Source organism: Eleutherodactylus coqui, chromosome 9 (genome assembly GCF_035609145.1).
Source record: "Eleutherodactylus coqui strain aEleCoq1 chromosome 9, aEleCoq1.hap1, whole genome shotgun sequence".
Classification (NCBI taxonomy): Eukaryota; Metazoa; Chordata; class Amphibia; order Anura; family Eleutherodactylidae; genus Eleutherodactylus; species Eleutherodactylus coqui.
The window spans coordinates 73171253-73193563 of NC_089845.1; the positions used below are offsets into that span (position 1 = coordinate 73171253).

Genomic DNA, 22311 nt, shown 5'->3' on the forward strand with positions numbered 1-22311 from the left:
ACCAAAAATATGTATTTGGTATCGCTGCGTCTGTAAATGTCCGATCAAATTAATGCATTATTTTACCCGCACGATGAACGTGGTCCGAAAAAGAAAAATAAAGGCGGCCAGAAAAAAAAATATAATAAAAAGCGATCAAACAGTCAATTGTTCGCAACAATGGTACCAACAGAAACGACGGGACGTACGGCACAAAATGAGCCCTCACTCAACCATGTCGACGGAAAAATTAAAAAAGTTATTGTGCGCAGAAAATGGACAAAAAATATTACAAAATTAAATATCTTAAAAAAAAAAAAAGTACTACAGCAAAAAATAAAAAACTATACAAGTTTGGTATTGTAGTAATCGTACTGACCCATAGAATAAAGATATCAGGTCATTTTTGTTGCAGTTTGTACGCCGTAGAAACAGGACGCACCGAAAGATGGTGGAATGTCATTTTTTTTTCATTTCTCTCCACTTGGAATTTTTTAAAAGCTTTTTCAGTACATTATATGGTATAATAAATAGTACCATTGAAAACTACAACTCGTCCCGCAAAAAACAAGCCCTCATACAGCAACGTCGATGGATAAATAAAAAAAGAGAGCTACGATTTTTTAAAAAGGGAGGAGGAAAAAACGAAAATTGAAAAAAGCAAAAAAGCTCCGTCACTAAGGGGTTAAGTGCTCATGCACATGGCAGCATCACGTGTACAGAGCCTGTAGGACGTACAGAGATATTATGAAGAATGCTTGCAGGAGAAAATGGCTCTAAACATATAGTAAAGAATCCAATGCAATGTGTCATTTTTTCCCTGCATGTATTTGTACTGAATCAGCCATGGAGCTACAGGAAAAGTATCTTCATGGAATTTCCTACAAAACAAAAATGACTGCAGATAACATTTAGTGCAGCAAAAGCGGCTTAGCAGACCACTACCTCCCCTGTACGACCTAGCAGCAAACATTTATCAAAATCAGTCTTCAGACTCAAGCAGAGATTTAAAACAAATAAGCCTTGACAGAAGATTTGGAAACAAGGTAGCGGTTAGTAGAAAAGGTTTATACACACCCGCTTTACATCCGTCCCTCCGCCAAGACATCCCATAGCCTCCGATCTCTGCCCAAAGAACTCTCCTAAGGAGAGACGCAGGTAGCTTGCCTCTTCTTGTGATAGATCTGAACTGTGTGATGCCTTCAGTAAAACCTGACTACTGACTGGAAGCTTCCATGACGTGTCACCCATGTTCAAGGAGGAATTTTCTAAATCCATTTGCTCTTCCTTAGGGGAGAAAAAAAACCAAAACACCAAGTTTTTAGAAATACTTAATTTACCATCCATCCATCTAGACGAAAGGACTGACTGACCACTAATTCTCCAACTTCCCGATGTCGTAGAAACATGAAATTTAGCACAAGCATATATTATGTTCAAAATAGGAAAAGTAAAAGGGTCCCAACTCGATTATTCAATTCTAGCGCAAAAGAATTAGCGTCCAAATTCTACGTACGTGATCTAATTCTCTCATTTCCTGATGTCATAGAAACTTGAAATTTAGCACGAGCAATGATTATGTCATAAATAGGAAAAGTTAATGAGTCCCAACTTGATTATTCAATTCACAGCGCCAGATTTTACGTACGTAATCTAATTCTCTCACTTCCCAATGTCATAAAAACTTGAAATTTGGCACGAACATTGATTAGGTCATAAATAGGAAAGCTAATGGGTCCGAACTCAATTATTCAATTCTAGCGCAAAAGAATTAGCGTCCAAATTTTACATATGGAATCTAATTCTCTCACTTCCCGATGCAACAAATTACACACATTTTTACCGCACAAATGTGAAATTTGCCATGACCATTCTTTGCGTACTCAATATTAGAAATTTAAAGGGTTGCAACTTGATTATTTAATCCTATGCATAAAGAGGACCCCCTATGTAATGTAACTAACACAACATATCTGTACTGCACAAACTTGAAATTTGGCATGACCATTCCTATGTTATGTAACTAATAACATATCTGTACCCCGCAATATATGAGACAGTTATCTTCTCAGCAAAACAAACCCTATTTAGAAATATGAGTATATACTTGCAGGATTAAAACTGACTGTTGTATGTATTGAAAGGCTGTAAAGTACAAAAGGAAGTGGACATGGACTGCTGGGATGGAGTATGCCTTTAAGTATAACAAGGGGCGGCAACCTTCAGTCTGGGTAGGAAATTTTAATAAAAATGGGCGTTACCTTTCAGGGTAAAAATGAGGAGAGTATGAGGTGGCACATTCTGTGGGGTGATATTTTCACATACAGTCTGAGATAAATCTCTCTCCTATCTGCCTATACACTGAGAGGAATCTATCTGATCTGTGTGTAATAAACAGCGTGTGAGAGGTGGGCATTCTGTGTAGTGACATTTTCACATGCAGTCTGAGATAAATCTCTCTCCTATCTGCCTATACACTGAGAGGAATCTATCTGATCTGTGTGTTATGAGCAGCATGTGTGAGGTGGACATTCTGTGGAGGGAAATTTTTACATACAGTCTGAGATAAATCTCTCTTCTATCTGCCTATACGCTGAGAAAAATCTAACTTACCTCTGTGTAATAAACAGCGTGGGAGGGGTGGACATTTTTACATACAGTCAGACAAAAATCTCTCTTCTATCTGCTTATATACTGAGAAAAATCTAACTGATCTGTGTGTAATGAGCAGCGTGTGAGGGGTGGACATTTTGGGGAGGAAAATTTTTTACATACAGTTTGAGAAAAATCTCTCTTTTATCTGACTATACACTAAAAGAATCTAACTGGCCTCTATGCAATGAAATATATCTCTATCTGCCTAAGCACTGAAAACCAGCAAGAAATACGATTTATAAGAGAGGGTTTTTAAAAAAATATATATAAAGCCTAGGAAAGCTCTTTTTGGCACACACGCTACCTTTAGGCGTTTAACTTCAGGTAATAGGCAGGCGTTTTTGAGAAACTCATTGTCCAACCGTGATAATTTACAATAAAATTGTGAATCTTGAAAAAAAATTTAATTTATTTCTCATTAAACTATTAAATCTATCTTATCTGAATTTATTTGTACTCTAGAGTAACGACGACTTCATAAGATTTTGCGTGTGAACACCAGATAAACACCAGTACCAAATTAACTCGGGCGAAGCCGGGTATATCAGGTAGTATATATCATAAGAGTGTTTTGTCTATTTTACAAAGTAAGAAAACCTGCCATGTCCATCACCTTAGTAAAAAGAAAATAAACGTTACATAGGTACAGGTAAATCTTGGTCAACTGTCCATCATTACCTAATCCATTATCAGGTACAATGAGCGGGAACAACAGCACACTAAAGAAGCACCCAAAAGGGTGAGGTGGATAAACTGCAAGCGACAGCGATAGCCAGAACCACAAGACTCCAATAGCAATTTGAATGTAATTGAGTCTAGTGGCAGCATGAGCAGAAAATCGATTTCTTGATAAAAAAAAAAAAAAAAAAAAAAGATGCAAAAAGCTTTATTAATCCATGGTCAAAATTGAAGGTAAGCAAGCTACGTTTCGGCCATATTAGGCCTTTTTCAAGCTTGAAAAAGGCCTAATATGGCCAAAACGTAGCTTGCTTACTTTTTATTTTGACCATGGATTAATAAAGCTTTTTACCACCTAATCCATTATGGTGTGGGTGGAGGGGGTGATATCCCAATAAGCATAGGACTAAAAAGCTCTCCAGGCCACTGCTGTGCTGCCTTCAATGTTTACACCGCTAAACGGGGGCAGGACTATAGTTCTAAGCAGTAGAACCAGCTTCTTACTTTTCTACATTAGTGTGTTTCAACACATGAAGAGCAGGAGGGTTTGTGCTTTTGCAGTATCTTGGAATGAATTGCTCCGCTAGCACTAAAAGGTGCATTAACAGTATCATCTTAGCTTTAACAATACAGCCTGGCAGCAAAGAGATAAATATGTGTGTGCTAGTAAAGAAAAACCATGCTTTGGCTATGAAATTTATGATGCAAAGGATCAAAAAAAAAAAAGAGTTGAACTATTCAAAGCAACCAATCATACTTCAGCTTTAAAGTTGCAAGTGAAATTTTCTAATTGGACGCACAAAGAAAAATTTTCTTGGCACACTTTAAAGCCTGCTTAAAACTCCCCACATCACATTTGGTGCACAGATGCAGCCTAACTACATCTAACTACTAACGACGACCTGTCCATCCGCCCCTGATCTCATGACGGTGACGTCATCAAAGGTCCTTCATCCCCAGTGAGGGAGTTACATGCTCCTCCCCTGATGACATGACCGTGACATTATCATGTCCTGTACGCACATGGCTACTGTCTGGCTAGATGTTCATTAGCATTCCATAGCAACTGAAGCCGTAGGGGGCTTGTCGTCTGCCAGTAATCTGCAGGACCTTTGATGACATCCCCGTCATGTGATCAGGGGTGGAGCATGTAAGTCATTTACTCGGGATGAGAGTCACCGCCATGTGATCAGGGGCGGAGCAGGACGGTGATGTCATCACAGGTCCTTCATCTCCAGTGCTGTGCTGCTTCTGATCCCTGTTGTATGGGATGAACAATGTATGTAGCAGTGGTGTGTGTGATGTGCATGTAGCAGAGCTGTGTGGTGCACTGCGCAACCAGAAACATTGGTACTATAATTTCCTAATAATTACTAGTCTTCCTTTATATACGCCAGACGTATGCAATTACATTCAACACAGTTGTATGTATTATAAAAAATAAAGCCTAAAAAACGTAAACAGACAATACACAACAAAATCTAATTTTTCTGTGGAATGCCATAGTATTGGCATTCCACAATTTTGCAATACCTGTGGTCCATAGAAGTCTATGGATACGTCTCGCATATGCATCAGATATATACAGAGCCTTATCAACACTATAGAGACACAAGAGCCAAGCTATTCGATAAAGGCTTTTTTAAAACACTAAATGCTCCTAAATAGTTAATATTCAAGTTCAAGGATTGTGATCAGGCAGTATGTAAAGTATATCCATGCTTATGGATCTCGGCATAGTGCTGCTTACATTCATTTCTAGCATTGGACCAAAATCCTGATGTTCCACATTATTTTTCATCCTTAAATTGTATTGCTTTTACATTAAGATCACTTTCACACAGACTTCTTTATTAGCATTTACGCACCTATAAAGGCGATCAGGCCGGGACACCCGTTCGTGGGTCTACTGCCCCAAACTAGGAATCGGATGCTTCAAGTTCAGGTCAGGACACTCCTCTGTATTATGGGTGAATGAATACGCTCACAATACACTTGTGTGTAACTGGCTCCACTACCGCTAGACAAGGTCCATGACAGTTGTACACAAAAAGGGAAACCACCAACAAGTCCAATGTGTTATACCATCTGAACATTTCAGGGTGTGCTCACGTGGCAGAATTTGCCTCTAAATCTGCAGCTGAAATGCATGAGTCTTGCCTTTCTGTATACGGTCATTCTCCATACAAAGTTGGCCAATTTCATGGGACAGGTCTGAGTCTGGAATTACTGGAGTGGAATCCGCATCGATAAGTAACAAGTCACCACTTCTCACATACAGATTATTAGCACATTTAACACTGCAGTACTCTATAAAAAATCTGACAGAAGATACCCTACGTCACTGAACATGGTAAATGGGATTCAAAGTGCACATTCACATATTGCAGGGTATAGAGTAGACTCATAGAAGCCTCTCTTGCTGCATATCCTTAGGAATGCTTTTAGAGAAACACAACTGCAGTAGTAGTAATGGTCTGTATCCACATTAATGATGCCATTTTGCCATCTCTGAACAGAATCTTGCAAAAGGAAGGCTAGTAATAGAGCAGAGCATGTAAGTGTGTGGGGTATGAGAATGTACATTTAAAGACCTACATTCACAAGGAATAGTTGCCAGCATGCCATGTGTACAAAGGTTATAAAATGTATTCACTGCAAAGAGAAGAGCGGTTTCTCACAACAACTCTTCATTTGCCAAGCTGAAATTAGAAAACACAGGAAGAGATTGGATCGGTCACTATGGGCAATGCCTTATGGGTCATAAATAGAGATGAGTGAACCTACTCGGCCACGCCCCTTTTCAGCCCGAGCGCTGCCATTTTCGAGTATTTCCGTACTCGGGCGAAAAGATTCGGGGGGCGCAGTGGGTGAGTGGGGGGAGCTCCCCCCTGCTCTGCCACGACACCCCCCCCCCCCCCCCCGCATCTTTTCACCCGAGTACGGAAGTACTCGAAAATGGCAGCGCTCGGGCTGAAAAGGGGCGTGGCCGAGTAGGTTCACTCATCTCTATTTATGACCCATAAGGCATTGCCCATAGTGACTCGAAAATTGCGGTGCTCGATCGAGTAATTACTCGAAACGAGTACGTTAGCTCATCTCTAGTCATAAAGTAATAGAAAACACCACCTTCAAGTCTGCATTCAGGCATGCTTAGAGCGGTGTCTTTATTAGGTCAGTGGCAGAATTATCATTAAGCACGTAGGTCTTAATAACCCTTTGCAATCCAATTTTGGATTCAGCGTTTCCTAGGGGGCTTTTGCTTTCTGCCAGTTTTCAATGGCGCCATCTGCTGGCTAGAGCCAGTACTGCAGTATGTGACATGCCAGAGAGGCCCCCGACAGAGCGGCCAGTAATATGCAGTAAGAATACCTGTACAGGCTTCAATCAGATTGTTGGAAAGGATTACTAATGAGTCTATCATGGGGCATAATGCATGTTGTAAGTTGTTTAAGTTTTTAATATAGTTCTTACTTGTTTATGGAGTCCGTTTTAGAACGATTCCCATTTACAGCCACCATTACGGCAAAAGCACACACTTGTTCTTATCTATAATTAACCCCTTGCAATCCAATTTTGGATTCAGGGTTTCCTAGGGGGCCTTCTCTTTTTGCCATTATATAATGGTGCCATCTGCTGGCTAGAGCCAGTACTGTGTTATGGGACATGCTGGAGAGGCCCCCCGATAACAGTGCGGACAGTAAGAATACCCTGCCGGATGTCTTCCGACATCGGAGCTCTACAGCCTTCAATCAGAATGTCTTTAGACGTCAGGCAGTGGATAGGAAAGGGTTAAAGCTTACCTGAATAAATTTATTTTCTTTCTCAAATTCTTCCTGGTCTTCATTCAGCATAGCTAGAGCATCACCTGTTAAAGCAATTAAGGACTCGACTGTCACTTCCAAACTTTCTAAGACTAAATTCACATCTGCATATCACCAATTACAGCCTCATACACACATGCTAGATCAAAAACATCTTCAGCCAATCTGAAGATGCAAAAACTAAAATTAAGCAAAAAAAGACCCACCCTTACCTCCAACAACAAAATCTTCCTCTTTAAAGTCATCTGGTGTTTTGGAGAGGCTTCCAGCCTCTTTTTCAAATGACTTGTAGTAAGCAAGATCCGTAACCCATTTGCCTTCTTCATTTTTATATACAACACTATGTGGTTGACTTCCTGCAGGAAGAAAAAATAAAATCTATTAAAATCAGTAGAGATTGTAGGTGCTCATAAAAATCTATGTATTAGCATTATTTGAAGAGCATTTTTCTGGTGCATTATGATCATTTTTGGTCTAAGCGACCTCAATATGTCAAATTAAAGTTTAGTGTTTTTATGAATTTGTCTGCGCTTCCTTCCACTGCCCCAGATTGGTTGGAGAGTTAGTATTTTTTCTTCTCTTTAAGGGCTCATGTCCACGGGGAAAATAGGATTTAGGATCCGCAGCGGATTTCCTGCATGCGGATCCGCACCCCATAGGGATGCATTGACCACCCGCGGGTACATAAATACCCGCGGATCGTCAATAAAAGTGATTTTAAAAAAAATGGAGCATGAAAAAATCTGGACCATGCTCCATTTTCATGCGGGTCTCCCGCGGGGACGGCTCCCGCGGGCTTCTATTGAAGCCTATGGAAGCCGTCCGGATCCGCGGGAGACCTAAAATAGGAATTTAAAGCATTTACTCACCCGCAGCGGACCGCGAAGCTCTTCTCTTCCTCACGGCCGCATCTCCCTTGCTTCGGCTCGGCGGATGTGCCCGGCGCATGCGCGCGGCACGTCGACGACGTGCCGGCGACAGGAATTCATCCGCCGGCCGAAAATGAAGATCCAGCCGTGAGGAAGAGCAGAGCTTCGTCGCCCGCGCCGGATAGGTAAATTCTTTTAAATTGCTATTTTCGGCGCTCATGTCCGCGGGGCAGGAGGGACCCGCTGCAGATTCTACATGGAGAATCTGCAGCGGATCTGATTTTCCCCGTGGACATGAGGCCTAGCTAATGCTGTGCTGATGCATCATGGGATCAATGTGAAAGTGGCAGGCTCACCATAGAGGTGGTGCCTGATCAACACCAGGCAGGAGGCTGCATTGCATGGAAGTGACTGCAATATTCATAGTAGACCTCCAGAGTGTGACAGGCAAATCAGCTGAGAGGGGCAGGGATAAAAAACATTTTCGCCAAAGTGGCCCTTCAACGGCCCCCCCCCCCCCCCCAAAAAAAAGCCTAGACTTCTTAGAAAGAATTTTTAATGCTGACCAAGTCTGTTTACCGCAAGGGATCTGAGGGAACTTTTTTTTTTTTTTACTTCATTCAGTGCAAAAATTACAAGCACACGAACATAAAGGTATGGTCACATAAATAAGTTTCAGGCAAAAATCTGACGTAGATCTCACGAACCCTCTAGTAGACATGGCCCCATGAATCGGGGCACATCCGCGTGCAGCCACTTAACATAGAAACAACGTTAAGAATTAGGACATCAATTTTTTTTTCCACGCCAGTTTCAAAAAATGTCCATAGTATTCAATTAAAATGTTAAAATGGCGCGGATAAAGTTGAAAATACATAATGCAAACGGGGCCTAAGGCAGTAATTAAAAATTCTAATAGCTTTAACCCATGGCTCTCTTTCATTCAGTCTCATCCCTTAACCCAGGGGTGTCAAACTCATTTTCACCGAGGGCCACATCAGGCTTATGGGGACCTTCAAAGGGCCGCTTGTAAGACAGTATAGTAAGGGCTCGTTCACACCAGCGTATTAGCGTACATAATATGCAGTAGAAGCCATTGATTTTAATGAGTTCATTCACATGATGTATATTGTCACACAGCATGACCTATTCTGTTATGTACTGCGCACCCCAATAGGCCATTGAAGTGAATGGGCCGCGCAAATACGTGGTGAATGCGCAGGAAACCTATGTATTCACTGCATATTTGCGCACCATCTCAGTGGGCCATCTGCGTTCTTTTCTGCGTGCCCAAATACGTAAGCATAAGCGATTTTCGATTGCGCAAATACATAGCGTATTTGTGCGACCGAAATGCAATTACGCCCATGTGAGTGAACCTTAATAGTGACCCCTATAGTGGTCGCAGTAGTCATAGTGACCCCTATAGTGGTCGCAGTAGTCATAGTGACCCCTATAGGGGTCGCAGTAATCATAGTGACCCCTATAGTGGTCGCAGTAATCATAGTGACCCCTATAGTGGTCGCAGTAATCATAGTGACCCCTATAGTGGTCGCAGTAGTCATAGTGACCCCTATAGTGGTCGCAGTAGTCATAGTGACCCCTATAGTGGTCGCAGTAGTCATAGTGACCCCTATAGTGGTCGCAGTGATAATAGTGACCCCTATAGTGGTCGCAGTAGTCATAGTGACTGATAGTGGCCCCAGTAAAAATAGTGACCCCTATAGTGGTCACAGCAGTAATAGTGACCCCTATAGTGGTCGTAGTAATAATAGTGACTCTCATAGTGGCCCCAGTAAAAATATTGACCCCCACAGTGGTCAAATTAGTAATAGCGATCCCCACAGTGGCCCCAGTAGTAATAACGTACCCCACTGTGGCCCCAGTAGTAACAGGGTACCCCACTGTGGCCCCAGTAGTAACAGGGTACCCCACTGTGGCCCCAGTAGTAATAGCGACCCCCACAGTAATATTAACCTCCTTCCAGCAGCAATATAACCCCCCCACCCAGCAGCAATATTAACCCCCACCAGCAATATTAACCCCTTCCCCCCGCACCAATATTAACCCCCTCCCAGCAACAGTATTAACCCCCACCCACCCAGCAGCAATATTAACCCCCACCAGCAATATTACCACCCCACCCCCGCAGCAATATTAACCCCCTCCCAGCAGCAATATTAACCCCCCCCCAACACACCAGCAATATTAGCCCCCTCACCCCTGGCAGCAATCAGCAATATTAACCTCCTCCCAGCAACAACAATATTAACCCCCCACCCCCCAGCAGCAATATTAACTTCCCCCTTCCCCAGCCATATGCTTACCTCCTCCTTGCTGTCAGCGCCGCTCCTCCTCGGATCGTGCTGAGCCCGGGTGGCATATTATCTTTTTCCACAAGACTTCTGCACTATTGAGCAATTCCAGCAACCTGATTGGTTGTTTGGTGAATCAGCGAACCCAAATAACCAATCACTGTGAATCAGCCAACCCAGACAACCAATCACGTTGCTGGAATTGCTCAATAGTGCAAAAGTCTTGTGGAAAAAGTTCCTATGCGCCCGGGTGCACAGTGTGCAGCACGGCACGCTTCCTCCCTGAGTCCTCTCCTGCGGAACTGAAGAGCAGGGGACTGGGGAGAAGGATTCTGATGTCAGAGTGTGCGCTGGGATCAGCGCTGTCAGTGTGATTACAAGTGGGGAGCTGCGGCACCCCAGCTGGTAATCACTACGTGGTGAGCGGCCGTCGGCATGCCGCGGGCCACATAACATGAGGCAGCGGGCCGGATTTGGCCCGCGGGCCTTGTGTTTGACACATGTGCCTTAACCCCTTCAGTGGCACGCCTGGAAATTTTCCGGGACAAGCTCCACTGCCCATAGCGCTATAGCCCGAAAGATTTCCGGGCTATGTATCTCTATGGGAGCTGCAGAGCACCATGCCACAAGCTGTGACATTGTGCTCTGCCTACACAGTCCCACAGAGAACCAGTGCAGGACTTTAAAAATCAGAAGCAGGGAGATATTGCCGATCTTCCGGCAATCTCCCGCTTCTGAATTCAAACTCCTGCACTAGTTTGTTTACAGGTTGCCATAGAGACAATCGGCTTGTCAGAAGCAAGCAGATGGTCTTTGCGGCAGGGAGAGCTGGTGCTTGGCTGTCAGAGGACAGCCAGGCACCAGCTCTTACAGCGGAGATCAGAGAAGACCTCTGATCTCTGCTGTGCTAACCCTTTAAATGCTGCAGTCTATGTGAAGGGCTGTCACCATCGGACCCCGGAATGTGATCAGCGGGTCCTGATGGGTCTCTGTGGAAGTTCCCTAAAGGGACAAAAAAAAAATAAAAATTTACAACAACAAAAACACACTTGTCTCCCTTTACTTTGTAAAAATTAAAAATAAAATTACACATGTGGTATCCCAGCGTCGTAATGACCCAGAGAAGTTAGTACATTATTTAACCCTTTAATGACTCAGCCCCTTTTTCTCCCCCCCCCCCCCACCATTTCTTTTTTTCCTCCCTGTTTAAAAAAATCATAACTCCTTTATTTATCCACTGACGTCGCTGTATGAGGGCTTGTTTTTCGCGGAACGAGTTGTATTTTTCAATGGTGCTAATTTAAAGTACCATATAATGTACTGAAAAACTTTTACAAAACGCTAAATGGAGTAAAACGAAAAAAAAAAAAAATTACATTCCAGCATCTTTCAGTGCGCTTTGTTTCTATGGCGCACAAACTGCAACAAAAATAACCTGATAACTTTATTCTATGGGTCAGTGCGATTACTGCGATAACAAACGTGTATAGTTTTTTTTGCTGTAGTACTTGTATTTTTTTTCAGAGACATTTAATTTTTTAAAATTATTTTCTGCTGCATCTTCTGCGGACAATAATTTTATTTTTCTATCGACGTACTTGAGCAAGGGCTCATTTTTTGTATTCGAAATACATACGACTTTTTGATCGCTTTTTATTGCGTTTTTTTCTGGGAGACGGGGGTGACAAAGTGCAGCGAAGCACAAGTCGCAGTCTTACAAACATGTCAGCAGAGGCCCCATTTCGTATTGCCCCCAATGTCTGAGTGGAGTGAGCCGTGGTATAAAAAGGTAGAGTCTCACCCTTGGCCTGATACACCTAAACCACCGCAGAGCATATTGAACGAGATATGGCCCCCTTGGGTGCACTAGATCTGATTTATGCAGGGCCTGTTCTTCTGGCTGAACCACCTTGGGGAAAAAAAAAACAATGGCAAAACAAACTCCACTTTGAGGTGAAAACCCGAAACCACCTTCGGCAAAAAGGACAAGTTGGGGCGCAACACTACCTTGTCCTGGTGAAAAAACGTGAAGGGTAGTTCTGCTGAGAGCTCTGAAACCCGATGCAACAAAGTGACCGCCACTAACAAGACCACCTTGTAGGTCAACAGATGCATAGATATAGACTCTTGAGCAGTGTTTCCCAACTCCAGTCCTCATGGACTCCCACCAGGCCATGTTTTCAGGATTTCCTAAGTGTTGCACAGGTGATGCAATTATTGTCGGTGCCTCAGACATTGCCACAGGTGTGCTTACTTACTATAGGATATCCTGAAAGCATGACCTGTTGGGATCTGTGAGGACTGCAGTTTGGGAAGCACTGCCCTAGAGGCTCAAACAGATGCAACTGCAGAGCACCCAACACAAGGTTAAGATCCCATGGCAGAATTGGAGTCTGAAAAGGAGGGGCAGCATGCGCCAGTCCTTGCAAAAAAACAAAACAAAAAAACCTACATACGCTTCGACAGCCAAAGGACGCTGAAAAAGAACTCACACCTGTCCTTTTAATGAGACAAGACCCAGGCCCAGGTCCAGACCATCCTGTAAAAAAGACAGGAGGTGAGACAACGAACAAACAGGGTGCAAGCTATGGCCTTCGCACCCAGTCAAATAGAGACAAGGTATATTGGGATGGAAAAGAGGGCCATGCGAGAGAAGGTTGACTCGAGGTGGAAGGCACCAGGGCGTGTTGTCTAACAGCTTGAGGAGCTGTGTACCATACGCACTGGGGTCAATACGAAGCGACCCTCCAGCTTGACGGTTTTCATAGGGCGCAGGATCAGAGGGAAGGGCGGAAAGACGTAAGGGAACTCAAAGTCCCTTCATGAAATCACGAGGGCGTCCACTGCCAGAGCCAGGGAAACTTGGGATCGAGCTACAAAGAGAGAATATGGTCTCGGTCCCATTTGGACAGGATGAACCATTGTAACGTTCAAGCATGGAACTGACCGAAGGGCACTACCTCAAAACGTGGCGACCATGCGCCGAAGCACACTCACAGGAGGGAGGGGAAGAGGAGACCCACACGCCAGCAACATCCACCCACACTGGTATGTGGAGCTTTTAGTGCGACCGCACGCACAGACTGCAGAAAGCTTCTTTGGAGCTACCAAGGAGGTGAGCTAACAGAAAAGTGGCTTATGAGGCAGGGCATGGGGAGAACATACTTACCTTTCCTCCCAGGACAACCAAACAGGAAGAAAGATTGGGCTTTCCCTGCCTCTAGCAAGGTCACCCTACCCACTCCCCATGCCCTGAAAGGGAGGGAAGTGGTGGCTCCCCAGGGAGACCCCATGGCTGGCGGGCAACGAGCTGGACCACAGCCGTGCCACCTTGTCTTCCTCAGGAAGGACAGCCAGTGGTCAGGAAATGTCCGACTGTCTGCCCTTCTGCATCGTGGTAGATCAGAGGGCAATACTGCTATGTTCGCTTGACCATCTCTTAAGACACAAAGCTTAAAACTGATTAGCCAAGTATCTGCAGCGGGTATATAGCAAGCAGGAGGAGCCAACTCTTTTCAGCAGTTGCTTAATCCCCACCGTCAGGCTGTGTCCCCCAATGACACAAACAATAAAGGTAGTTTTTTGAGAGGTATGTTTCCATATTCCAAGTCATACAAAATAGCCAGAAAAACTCAAAAATTCCCAATGCAATACTTCAAAACAATTAAGACAGTAAAAATAAAAAAGGTACTTTATAACGTACAGGCAAATATACAGTAAGCTGCATTTGCCATACAGTTATGCCTACAAACATACCTTTATCACTACCACTCTGCTGAAAGCTCACTTGAAATGGCTGCATTTCATCCGAATGCCAGATATCCTGACAAGTCCCAGTCTGGTTGGAATAAGTCGGCAATAAATATGTATCTGCTAATCGACTAACATTTTCTTTGCCAGCCAGGTCTAAACCAGCAGAATCCCCAAACGCAGATGTATCATTTGTATGTGAAAACATCTGAGACAAGTTGGCAGATCTCTCTGAACCACATTCACCATTTGGAGCTCCACCATCTTGAAAATATATGGAGTTCAATTTCTCGGTTGTATTTGCAAGTGAAGAAATCGGATTGCATGAGCTCTATAAAGAAAAACAAAACACGCCATTAATAAAATGATACAAATTTAACACCAAAAATAAAATGACATTCCCCGCTTAAAAGTTTACATCCAACTCATCAAGGACAAGCATGGCTCGAGTACTGGTATGCCTTTATCGTCTTTTATGAGCTCAACTGAGTGTCAGTTTATAATGGAGAAAGATTGGTTGCTAAAGATAGGGGGCAGTAGTGTGCATCACAGGTATTTGGTTTAAACTGAAGAACCAGAGTAAAACTGGGTGTACTTTTGCCACACAATTGTAGTCCTTGCTGAACACTACCACCCTGCAGTTGCATCATATTAGGGTACCTTAAGGTCCAATTAATATTTCAATGGCTAAAAATACACAAAAGAGGGCAAACTGGTTCAAGTCATTATGCCAAAATGTGCCAGATGTCAGCTTTCATAGAAACTATGGCAAAGTGCTGGGTGGCATGTTCACAATCACATGCACCCTCGTGCAATTTGGTATCGTAGTGTAACTTTTGTAAGAAATGCATAAAAAAAAAAATCATGCCTGCGGTTAGAAGACGGAACCTTAAATGCACAAGACAACCTAAAAATAAAAAAGGTACAGAATGTACCGAGTTCATACATGTCACTTATGCCACCCGCTATATAGATGCAAATATCTTCACACATTCAAATGTAATATGATCTAGACACCAACCAACATTTGATATAGGGGGTGAGTAGATCTACAACTGCTTCACTTCTTACATCTTTAGTGCAAGGTAAAAAGGAGCAAAATAAATATAAAAGTAAAATTAAAGTTAAATACACCACAGTTTCCCTAAATGCGAGAGGGCACAAGTATGCCCCCCATGATTGGCTAGAAGAGATGGCATGAAAAGACCCTGCTGGTGTCAATAGACAATCAACAGGGAAGAGAAGATAGCAAGTGGCTGTGAACATCCGTGATGCCACTTGCAGTTAGACCCCTCTCCTTTAGGCCGGGCTCACACCAGCGTATTGGTACAGCGGTTTCCACATGCGGGTCTTGTGTGTGTAATACACTGTACCAATCTGCCATAGGCGACAAAGGTCGCAGCATCTTCTAAAAATGTCAATGTCATTGCGTATGGCTGTGTGCCGTGGACGTGTATCTCGCAGCCTGCACACAACCAGAGTACGCGCATGTGAGCCCGGCCTTAGGGCAAACTTACACACGTGTAATTTCATCAGACATTACGAGCAAGAATCGGGAAGGGTATTGTCTCTCCTTAAGGAGAGCACCTAGGTGAGTGAGGAGACTTATAAGGCCATGCATGCGCCTCTAGATAATACGCAAATCGTGAAGATGGAACAATACCTCTGCAGCATGCCTACAAATCAATGTTTGACCCTTTATATAGGTTTTAACAATGATTAGGAATTGAAAACCAAGTCCAAACTCATACATAGACAGCTGTTTCGGGGTGTTTGCCCCACGTCAATGTGCAATAGGATTCTGGCTTGGCTAGTGAGAGGCTTGGATTTCGATTCCCAATATTTATTAAGACCTGTATAATTTGCAGGACTGCTGTAATCCTATAGGTGGCACTGCAAAGGTATTGTTCCACCTTCCTTATTTACGAGCAAGATGTACGCATGCATTATACACGGTGAACGAAGTCAATGAAAGTAAACCGATTTTCATCGATCCAGTCACACTTGCGTATATACATTACATATAAATTGCATCTAAAAAAACGCAACATGTTCTATTTTACAACATGCAATAGAGCTCTATTGTTCGCTACAGGCGCGTAATAAAAGCCTGTACATATGTAATCCCATTGCGTATGTGTGGCGTTTATACACCACGTTGCTAAGCGACAGGGCAGGAAAGTAAAAAAAAATCAATAAGATAAAACCAGGAAGACTTCAAAATGACAGCATGCATAAAATATGCAGTCATGCGCAGTGCAAATATCACTTCCATATGCAATGATATGCTTGCTTGCCGGCCGACGTTTATGGAACGTTTGTGTGAGGCCAGGCTTGTACACACAAAGGACCACAAAGTAAAAAAACTTTCCATCCTGCCACCAACTTCAAAACAAGTGCTGCTTGCCAAATATTGCACCGAAAATAATGAGCTTGGTGTAATATGAAATAAGATTCTGGGCCAAACTAATGATTCAAGTTCTAGGTCTAACAACCAACTGTGATAAAAGGTTTACAGTGATAACTAGAGATGAGCGAGCATACTCGCTAAGGCTAGCTATTCGAGCGAGTTGTGCCTTAGTCGAGTATCTGCCCGCTCGTCTCTAAAGAGTCGGCTGCCGGCGGGGAAGAGTGGGGAGGAACGGAGGGGAGATCTCTCTCCCCCACCCCACCCCCGCTTCCCCCTGCTCACCGCCGCAACTCACCTGTCACCCGCGCCGGCAGCCGAATCTTTAGAAACAAGCGGGCAGATACTCGAATAAGGCACTACTCGCTCGAGTAGTTAGCCTTAGCGAGTATGCTTGCTCATCTCGTGATAACTTACACCACGACAGTGAAAGGGTTAACGCAAAAAAAATCCCCCAGAAAAAGTAAAAAACAAAAGAAAAAAATTGGACCAGACAATATTTTTTTGCTCATCTCTGTTAAACGATTGATTGTTTTCTTATCGAGAACACACTTTTTGGTGTCACGTGAGGTTCCACCATTTCCAATAAAATCTTTTCTGTCACTGGATACCTAAAGGTAGGCATTTATACGGTTTTTCTCGCCCCTTTACTAGTGCATTTATCTTTACTGTAAACAATACCTGGATTATGCAGTTCTGTTATTTACCTGCTTTGTTAGAGCTATACTTTCCTCCTCAGCTGTATTCCCAGGAACCAGGTCTTTTTTCCACAATTCACAAAGCCCAGCTTCTGACGTCCGAGAACCATTCGTCGCATTAACAATTCCACTGCTTCCATCTCTAATTTCAACGCCTAGAAAAATCGACCACCAATGTTGATGACAGTCCAGGATATTGTCAGCCAAGTACTCCACAACATTAGTATGACAACAAGCAAGCACACATAGTACACAATATATCTCAACTCAAAGACAAAAATAGAATTCGCCATCACCACTATTTTTTTAATCCTCCATGACAGCATCGCAGGAGGAAGTTTGATGCCAAGCGCCAGTTAGGGACAGGAGGACACAAGAAGCTAAAAGCAACTCCCCAGCCCTTACTCCACCAATGTTCTAACGACTTAATACATAGTTAACTTTTTAGAATGAGCTGCCATGTGTACATGAGCAATAAACACTTTGTCAATTTTATAACTAGTATCCTGTATTGGTCCACTTCCTCACATTTTTCCCTCTGCATGGTGTATATCAGATTGTCAATTTTCTCAAAACTGAAGGGGAGGAGCCTGGCTGTTGGAGTTTTCCGTTGTCTGCAACGCAGAAATTATGTAGGACAGGATACCGCAGTACAGAGCAGTGGAGAGGTGAATGAACAGCAGTAAATAATTTACTTTTAACTCAAGCAGAAAGCATGTGCGAATCTCTCTTCTTGTCTCCATTCTGCTCTTAGACTTCAATTAGTATGTATGACTCATGCCCCTAGGGACAAGCACTTCAGGGGGATTTTTCATCACAAAAACTATTTTTTCTCATGTAAAAGTAAAGATCCATTTAGACAACGATTATCGCTCAAAATTTAACTGCACTGACATTGCGTAGTTTTCGTTATGCCGTTGCTAATTGTTGTCTTTCAGCGTCATGAAAGACAACGATCAGCCTTATCAGAAGTTCATAGTAGTATACAGCTGATTGTATTGTTTCAGCAGTATCCTGCTACCTGAACACAGGCGGGGTCTGACGAACAGAGCAGTCCAACTGTTCTTTATACCTTGCTCGGCTGTATAACAGCCGGGCGCTCCGAGCAGAGAACAGCTAGATGCAAAAAGACAAGCAGCCCCGCTTGTCTTCTGCATCCCCCGCTCAGAGCTCTCGGCTTTATAACAGACTGGCGCTTCGAGTGGGGAACAGCTGGATGCAGAAGATAAGTGGCCCCGCTAGTCTTTTACTTCGTTTGCTCATTGTGCTCAGCAGCTGGGTGCTCTGAGCAGAGAACAGCTTGATGCAGAAGACAAGCGCCCCCGCTGTCTTCTGCATCCCCCGCTTGGAGCGCAAGGTGATCGCTCAACGTTTGAGCCATCTTGCCGTGTAATGCACACAACGATAATTGCTCAAAAGACATCTTTTGAGCGGTAATCATTGTGTCTCAATGGGCCTTTAGTTTAATGATAGTTCTCACCCCAGTTATCATAAGCACAGGTTGTTGGAAAGACTAGTCAACATTTAAGCAAAAAGCATATTACACTAGAATACACAATAGGGAGTGAAAAAGCTAACACCAGGTTACTGACTGTCTAAAACCCTGTGTACAAAAGTGTTGACAGTGAAGTATTTCACACTGGAAGGAGATCAGAAAATCAGGTGGAGCAAAATTGTGTTCTGGTGGTCTCCCACTGGCTGGCAGACATAACACTTAAATCTCTCCGCTCACAAAACAATAGTTAGAGAAGAAAACGATGTAGCCAAAGTCCTGTGCTGCGTGTTCTAAATATCATCTATCAACCTGTTAGGTTTATCATGACCAGCAAGTGATCAGGAACCAAACAGTTCAATCCCTGATCGCTGCTATGTGCCAAATCACTGCCTTAGTTAGTTTTGACACAGGTACTATGGTGCATAAAAGGTACCAGTTTGTGATCAGGACAGGAAAGTTGGTACAAGGGGGTCTTGGTTTGACATTTCTCATACACACTGAAATATAAAGAGATATATACACACAGAGTTTTTGTTAATGCCCAAAATAAGAATAAAAGTACCGTTTATGTAAAAAATAGTGTCAATGAAAACTAGGGACCCTTTTACATGGGACGATCGTAAAACATGGAAGCGTATGACGGTCGTCCCAACGATACTTGCTCCTGTGTTTATACATAGGATCGATGAGGACTTAGTGAATAGAGGCGGAGCAGAATGGAGATCTTCCGTCCTCCTCCATTCACAGTAAACAGGCGTTTCATAGATGCATGCAGAAACTAAACAACGGAAGAAGAGCAAACAAATGATCATTCCTCAGTCAGTTACTGAAAGCATTTACACTGAATGATATTGCTGAGATTTCACTGGATTGTAGGAATCTATATTATCGGTACATGGAAAAGAGCCCAAAGGCTACTTTTACACACCATTTCGCTCTCTACCCCTAAACTCCAGCTCTGGGTTTCTATCTCCCAAGTAGAGAGCAGCACTGAAACATGGACAGAAATACCAAGTCAGCTATACTGAGGCTAAAATTAAAGGCTCAGAGGTTGCGGTGATTGGGGAAAAAATTATATATAAAATTGATCATCACTGGCACTATAATTACCACATCCATAGAGGGTTACTAGACGAAAATATATGCACACATACCAATAGGAAATGCTCCAGGTGAACGAACGCCATTACCTTCTGCAGACTGTCTACAAGCAGACACATCTTTACAAACGCTTTGTATTACTAGTGAAGATTCATCCTCAGAGCTGCCTCCTTCCAAGCCAGGATGAAAATATGGTCTACGGTGCTCATCCGCCTAAAAAAAGAAAAACACAGAACATGCTATGCGAAAACTATAAAAACAAAGAGCAGCTGCATCTTGCAATTCTGTACCATTTTTCCCCTCAGGGACTCTCCATTTTCTCTTATGGATCAAAATACTTTCTAAATAATTAGGCCTCGTTCACACAATTTGTCAGAGTCATGACGGATCTTTCTGACATGGACCTAACACAATCTACAACAAAAATCAGAGGGGTGAGCCTTGGAGTTCTGCTGTGAATGCCCATGTGCATTTAACCTCAGTCATTGGGGCAAACCCACCAAAGGCCGAAAAGAGGTCAAGAATTAAATGTTACCGTAAAAAATAAAACACAGACTTAAAAAAGTATTGGCTATGGTGCAGAGTCCAAGAGTGTTCGATTGAATGCCAAAGTGCTATGCATACCAGCGTGGAACCCACACCAAAAATACTCTGTATAAAACTGGGCCGTAGCCAATTAAAATCTGTGAAAAACAGCAGCGTACAAGATAGCAGCAACAGAGGAAAAGTTTTCCACTGCGACAACTAGCAATCATAAGTTTGTCAGCTATCCTGTTAATAGGTGATAAAGGTTACTGGTGGGCCACTGCTTTTAAATCTGGCCCAAATAGCGGAATAATGCGTGAAAATTCCCATTCAGAGACACCCATCAATCAGCTGCATGAGGCGGAGGAAAGCAGTGAATATTAGCCATATCAGAATCCTCTCTACTCACAGTGCACACTTACAAATACAGGTTTTTAAGAAAAGGCTGAACCAATCAGTATAAGTGACAGATTGTCTGACATCATGCAGGTTCCCTTTAACCCAGTGAAGACCTATGACATAACTGTATGTTGTGCGTTTTATGGCCTATGTGACCAAGCCCAATTTTTCAAATGAAATCACAGGAGTTGGGAGAAAAAAAAATGCACAAAGACAAAACTCACAGAAAAAGCAGCCAAATATGCATCACCTGATACTGCAGAGCAGGCTCAATCACCACATTCCCCAATAGCATGCAGAGAGCCAGAAGGGGATATGGTGATTGGGCCTGCCCTGCACTATCAGGTGATGCATGTTTGGCTTCTTTTTCTATTTTTCAAACGGCATGTTTCACTTTATCTGGTAATAACTTTGGAATGCTATTACTTAGGCCACTCTCACACAGGCCGCTCTTTAGTGTTTAGTGCGGCGCTAACCGCAGTAAGAGGCCTCCACTGATTTCAATGGGGCTTTTCAGTTGAGCTTTTTGAGCGCGGCATTTCTAACGATGTGATTTTTGAACGTTGTCTGGTCTATTTTAACTAGGTTTCAGCGATTATTAATGCACTTCATTACCCATTGCAATGATGGGGTGCATTCAACGTTGCTGAATGCGTTTGAAAATGCTCTTCGACAGAGCTGTAAAACGCAGCAGGTTTTTTTTTGTTTTTTTTTTTACAAATGCCTGTGTGAAAGCAGCCTTATGCAAGTTATTCTGAGATTGTTACACATTTTACTTTATATAAATTGTAAAAGTTTGTCTAATATATATATATATATTTTTTTTTTTTTTTTTTTTTTAAAGGAAAAAAGTAGAATTTAGAAGGGAAAAAAAGAAAATTTAGAAAAATTTGCATTTTTCCAAATTAGACATTTTCTGGTTGTAATATATATCGTCATGCTACACTAAAAATAGTTAATTAACATTTACTATGTGTCTATATTAGGTCAGCATCATTCATTAGCGGTCTTTTTTAACTAGGAGATTTCAAAGAATACATTTTGGATAGGACTGGCAAACCGCTGCAGCAGAAGTTATGTTCCATCACAAAAATATATCAAAACCTGTAAGTCAGTCACATATTGCTACTATTAAAAAAACATACCAAAGGCATATCTGTGTTTCCCAAGAAATGTTCCCTTTCCAAGTATGGTTGTGCAGGTCTTTTTAGTTCAAGTTCCACATCATCATCACTAGCTGGAGCCGAATCCATTCCTGTGGTAGCCAAGTGTAGATGAGGCATCTGGAAGTCACCCTGAAAAGTTTAAAATGGTCACCAACTTTTGAAACTTCTTACGCTTATGATAGCCAATACAATAACTAACAAACGTAAAACTCACTTTATTTACTTAGAATGTTTTTGTACTGAATAAGCCCTCTAAAAGTGCTGGCCACTAGGGGTCTCCCTTCCTCCTAACTTGCTGTCCACTGTCTGCTGTGTAGTGGGGTTATCTCTATTAATTGAGTAGGCAACACTGAGAAGAGGAAGTGTAGGAGGGGTGATGAGTTATTCTGCTCCTTTTAAGTCCATGACAGCAGAGGGGAGGAAGCAGATACTCAAAGATCTGCTGTTAAA

At 42.8% G+C, this 22311-nt stretch overlaps 1 protein-coding gene across 4 annotated transcripts in view; it reads right to left on the reverse strand.

Moving 5' to 3' along the window:
* CEP192 (centrosomal protein 192) overlaps nt 1-22311 on the reverse strand; it is a 121790-nt gene that overhangs the window by 86353 nt on the left and 13126 nt on the right. For 3 of the 4 annotated variants that reach the window (XM_066579514.1, XM_066579512.1, XM_066579515.1), the window contains exons 9-15: nt 21841-21990; nt 19825-19984; nt 17185-17330; nt 14077-14401; nt 7349-7492; nt 7116-7180; nt 1057-1266 (exon numbers count right to left, since the gene is read on the reverse strand). In XM_066579514.1, coding sequence (XP_066435611.1) covers nt 1057-1266; nt 7116-7180; nt 7349-7492; nt 14077-14401; nt 17185-17330; nt 19825-19984; nt 21841-21990 — 1200 coding nt within the window. The remainder of the gene's footprint in view (nt 1-1056; nt 1267-7115; nt 7181-7348; nt 7493-14076; nt 14402-17184; nt 17331-19824; nt 19985-21840; nt 21991-22311) is intronic. The other variant, XM_066579513.1, reaches the window with a different exon arrangement.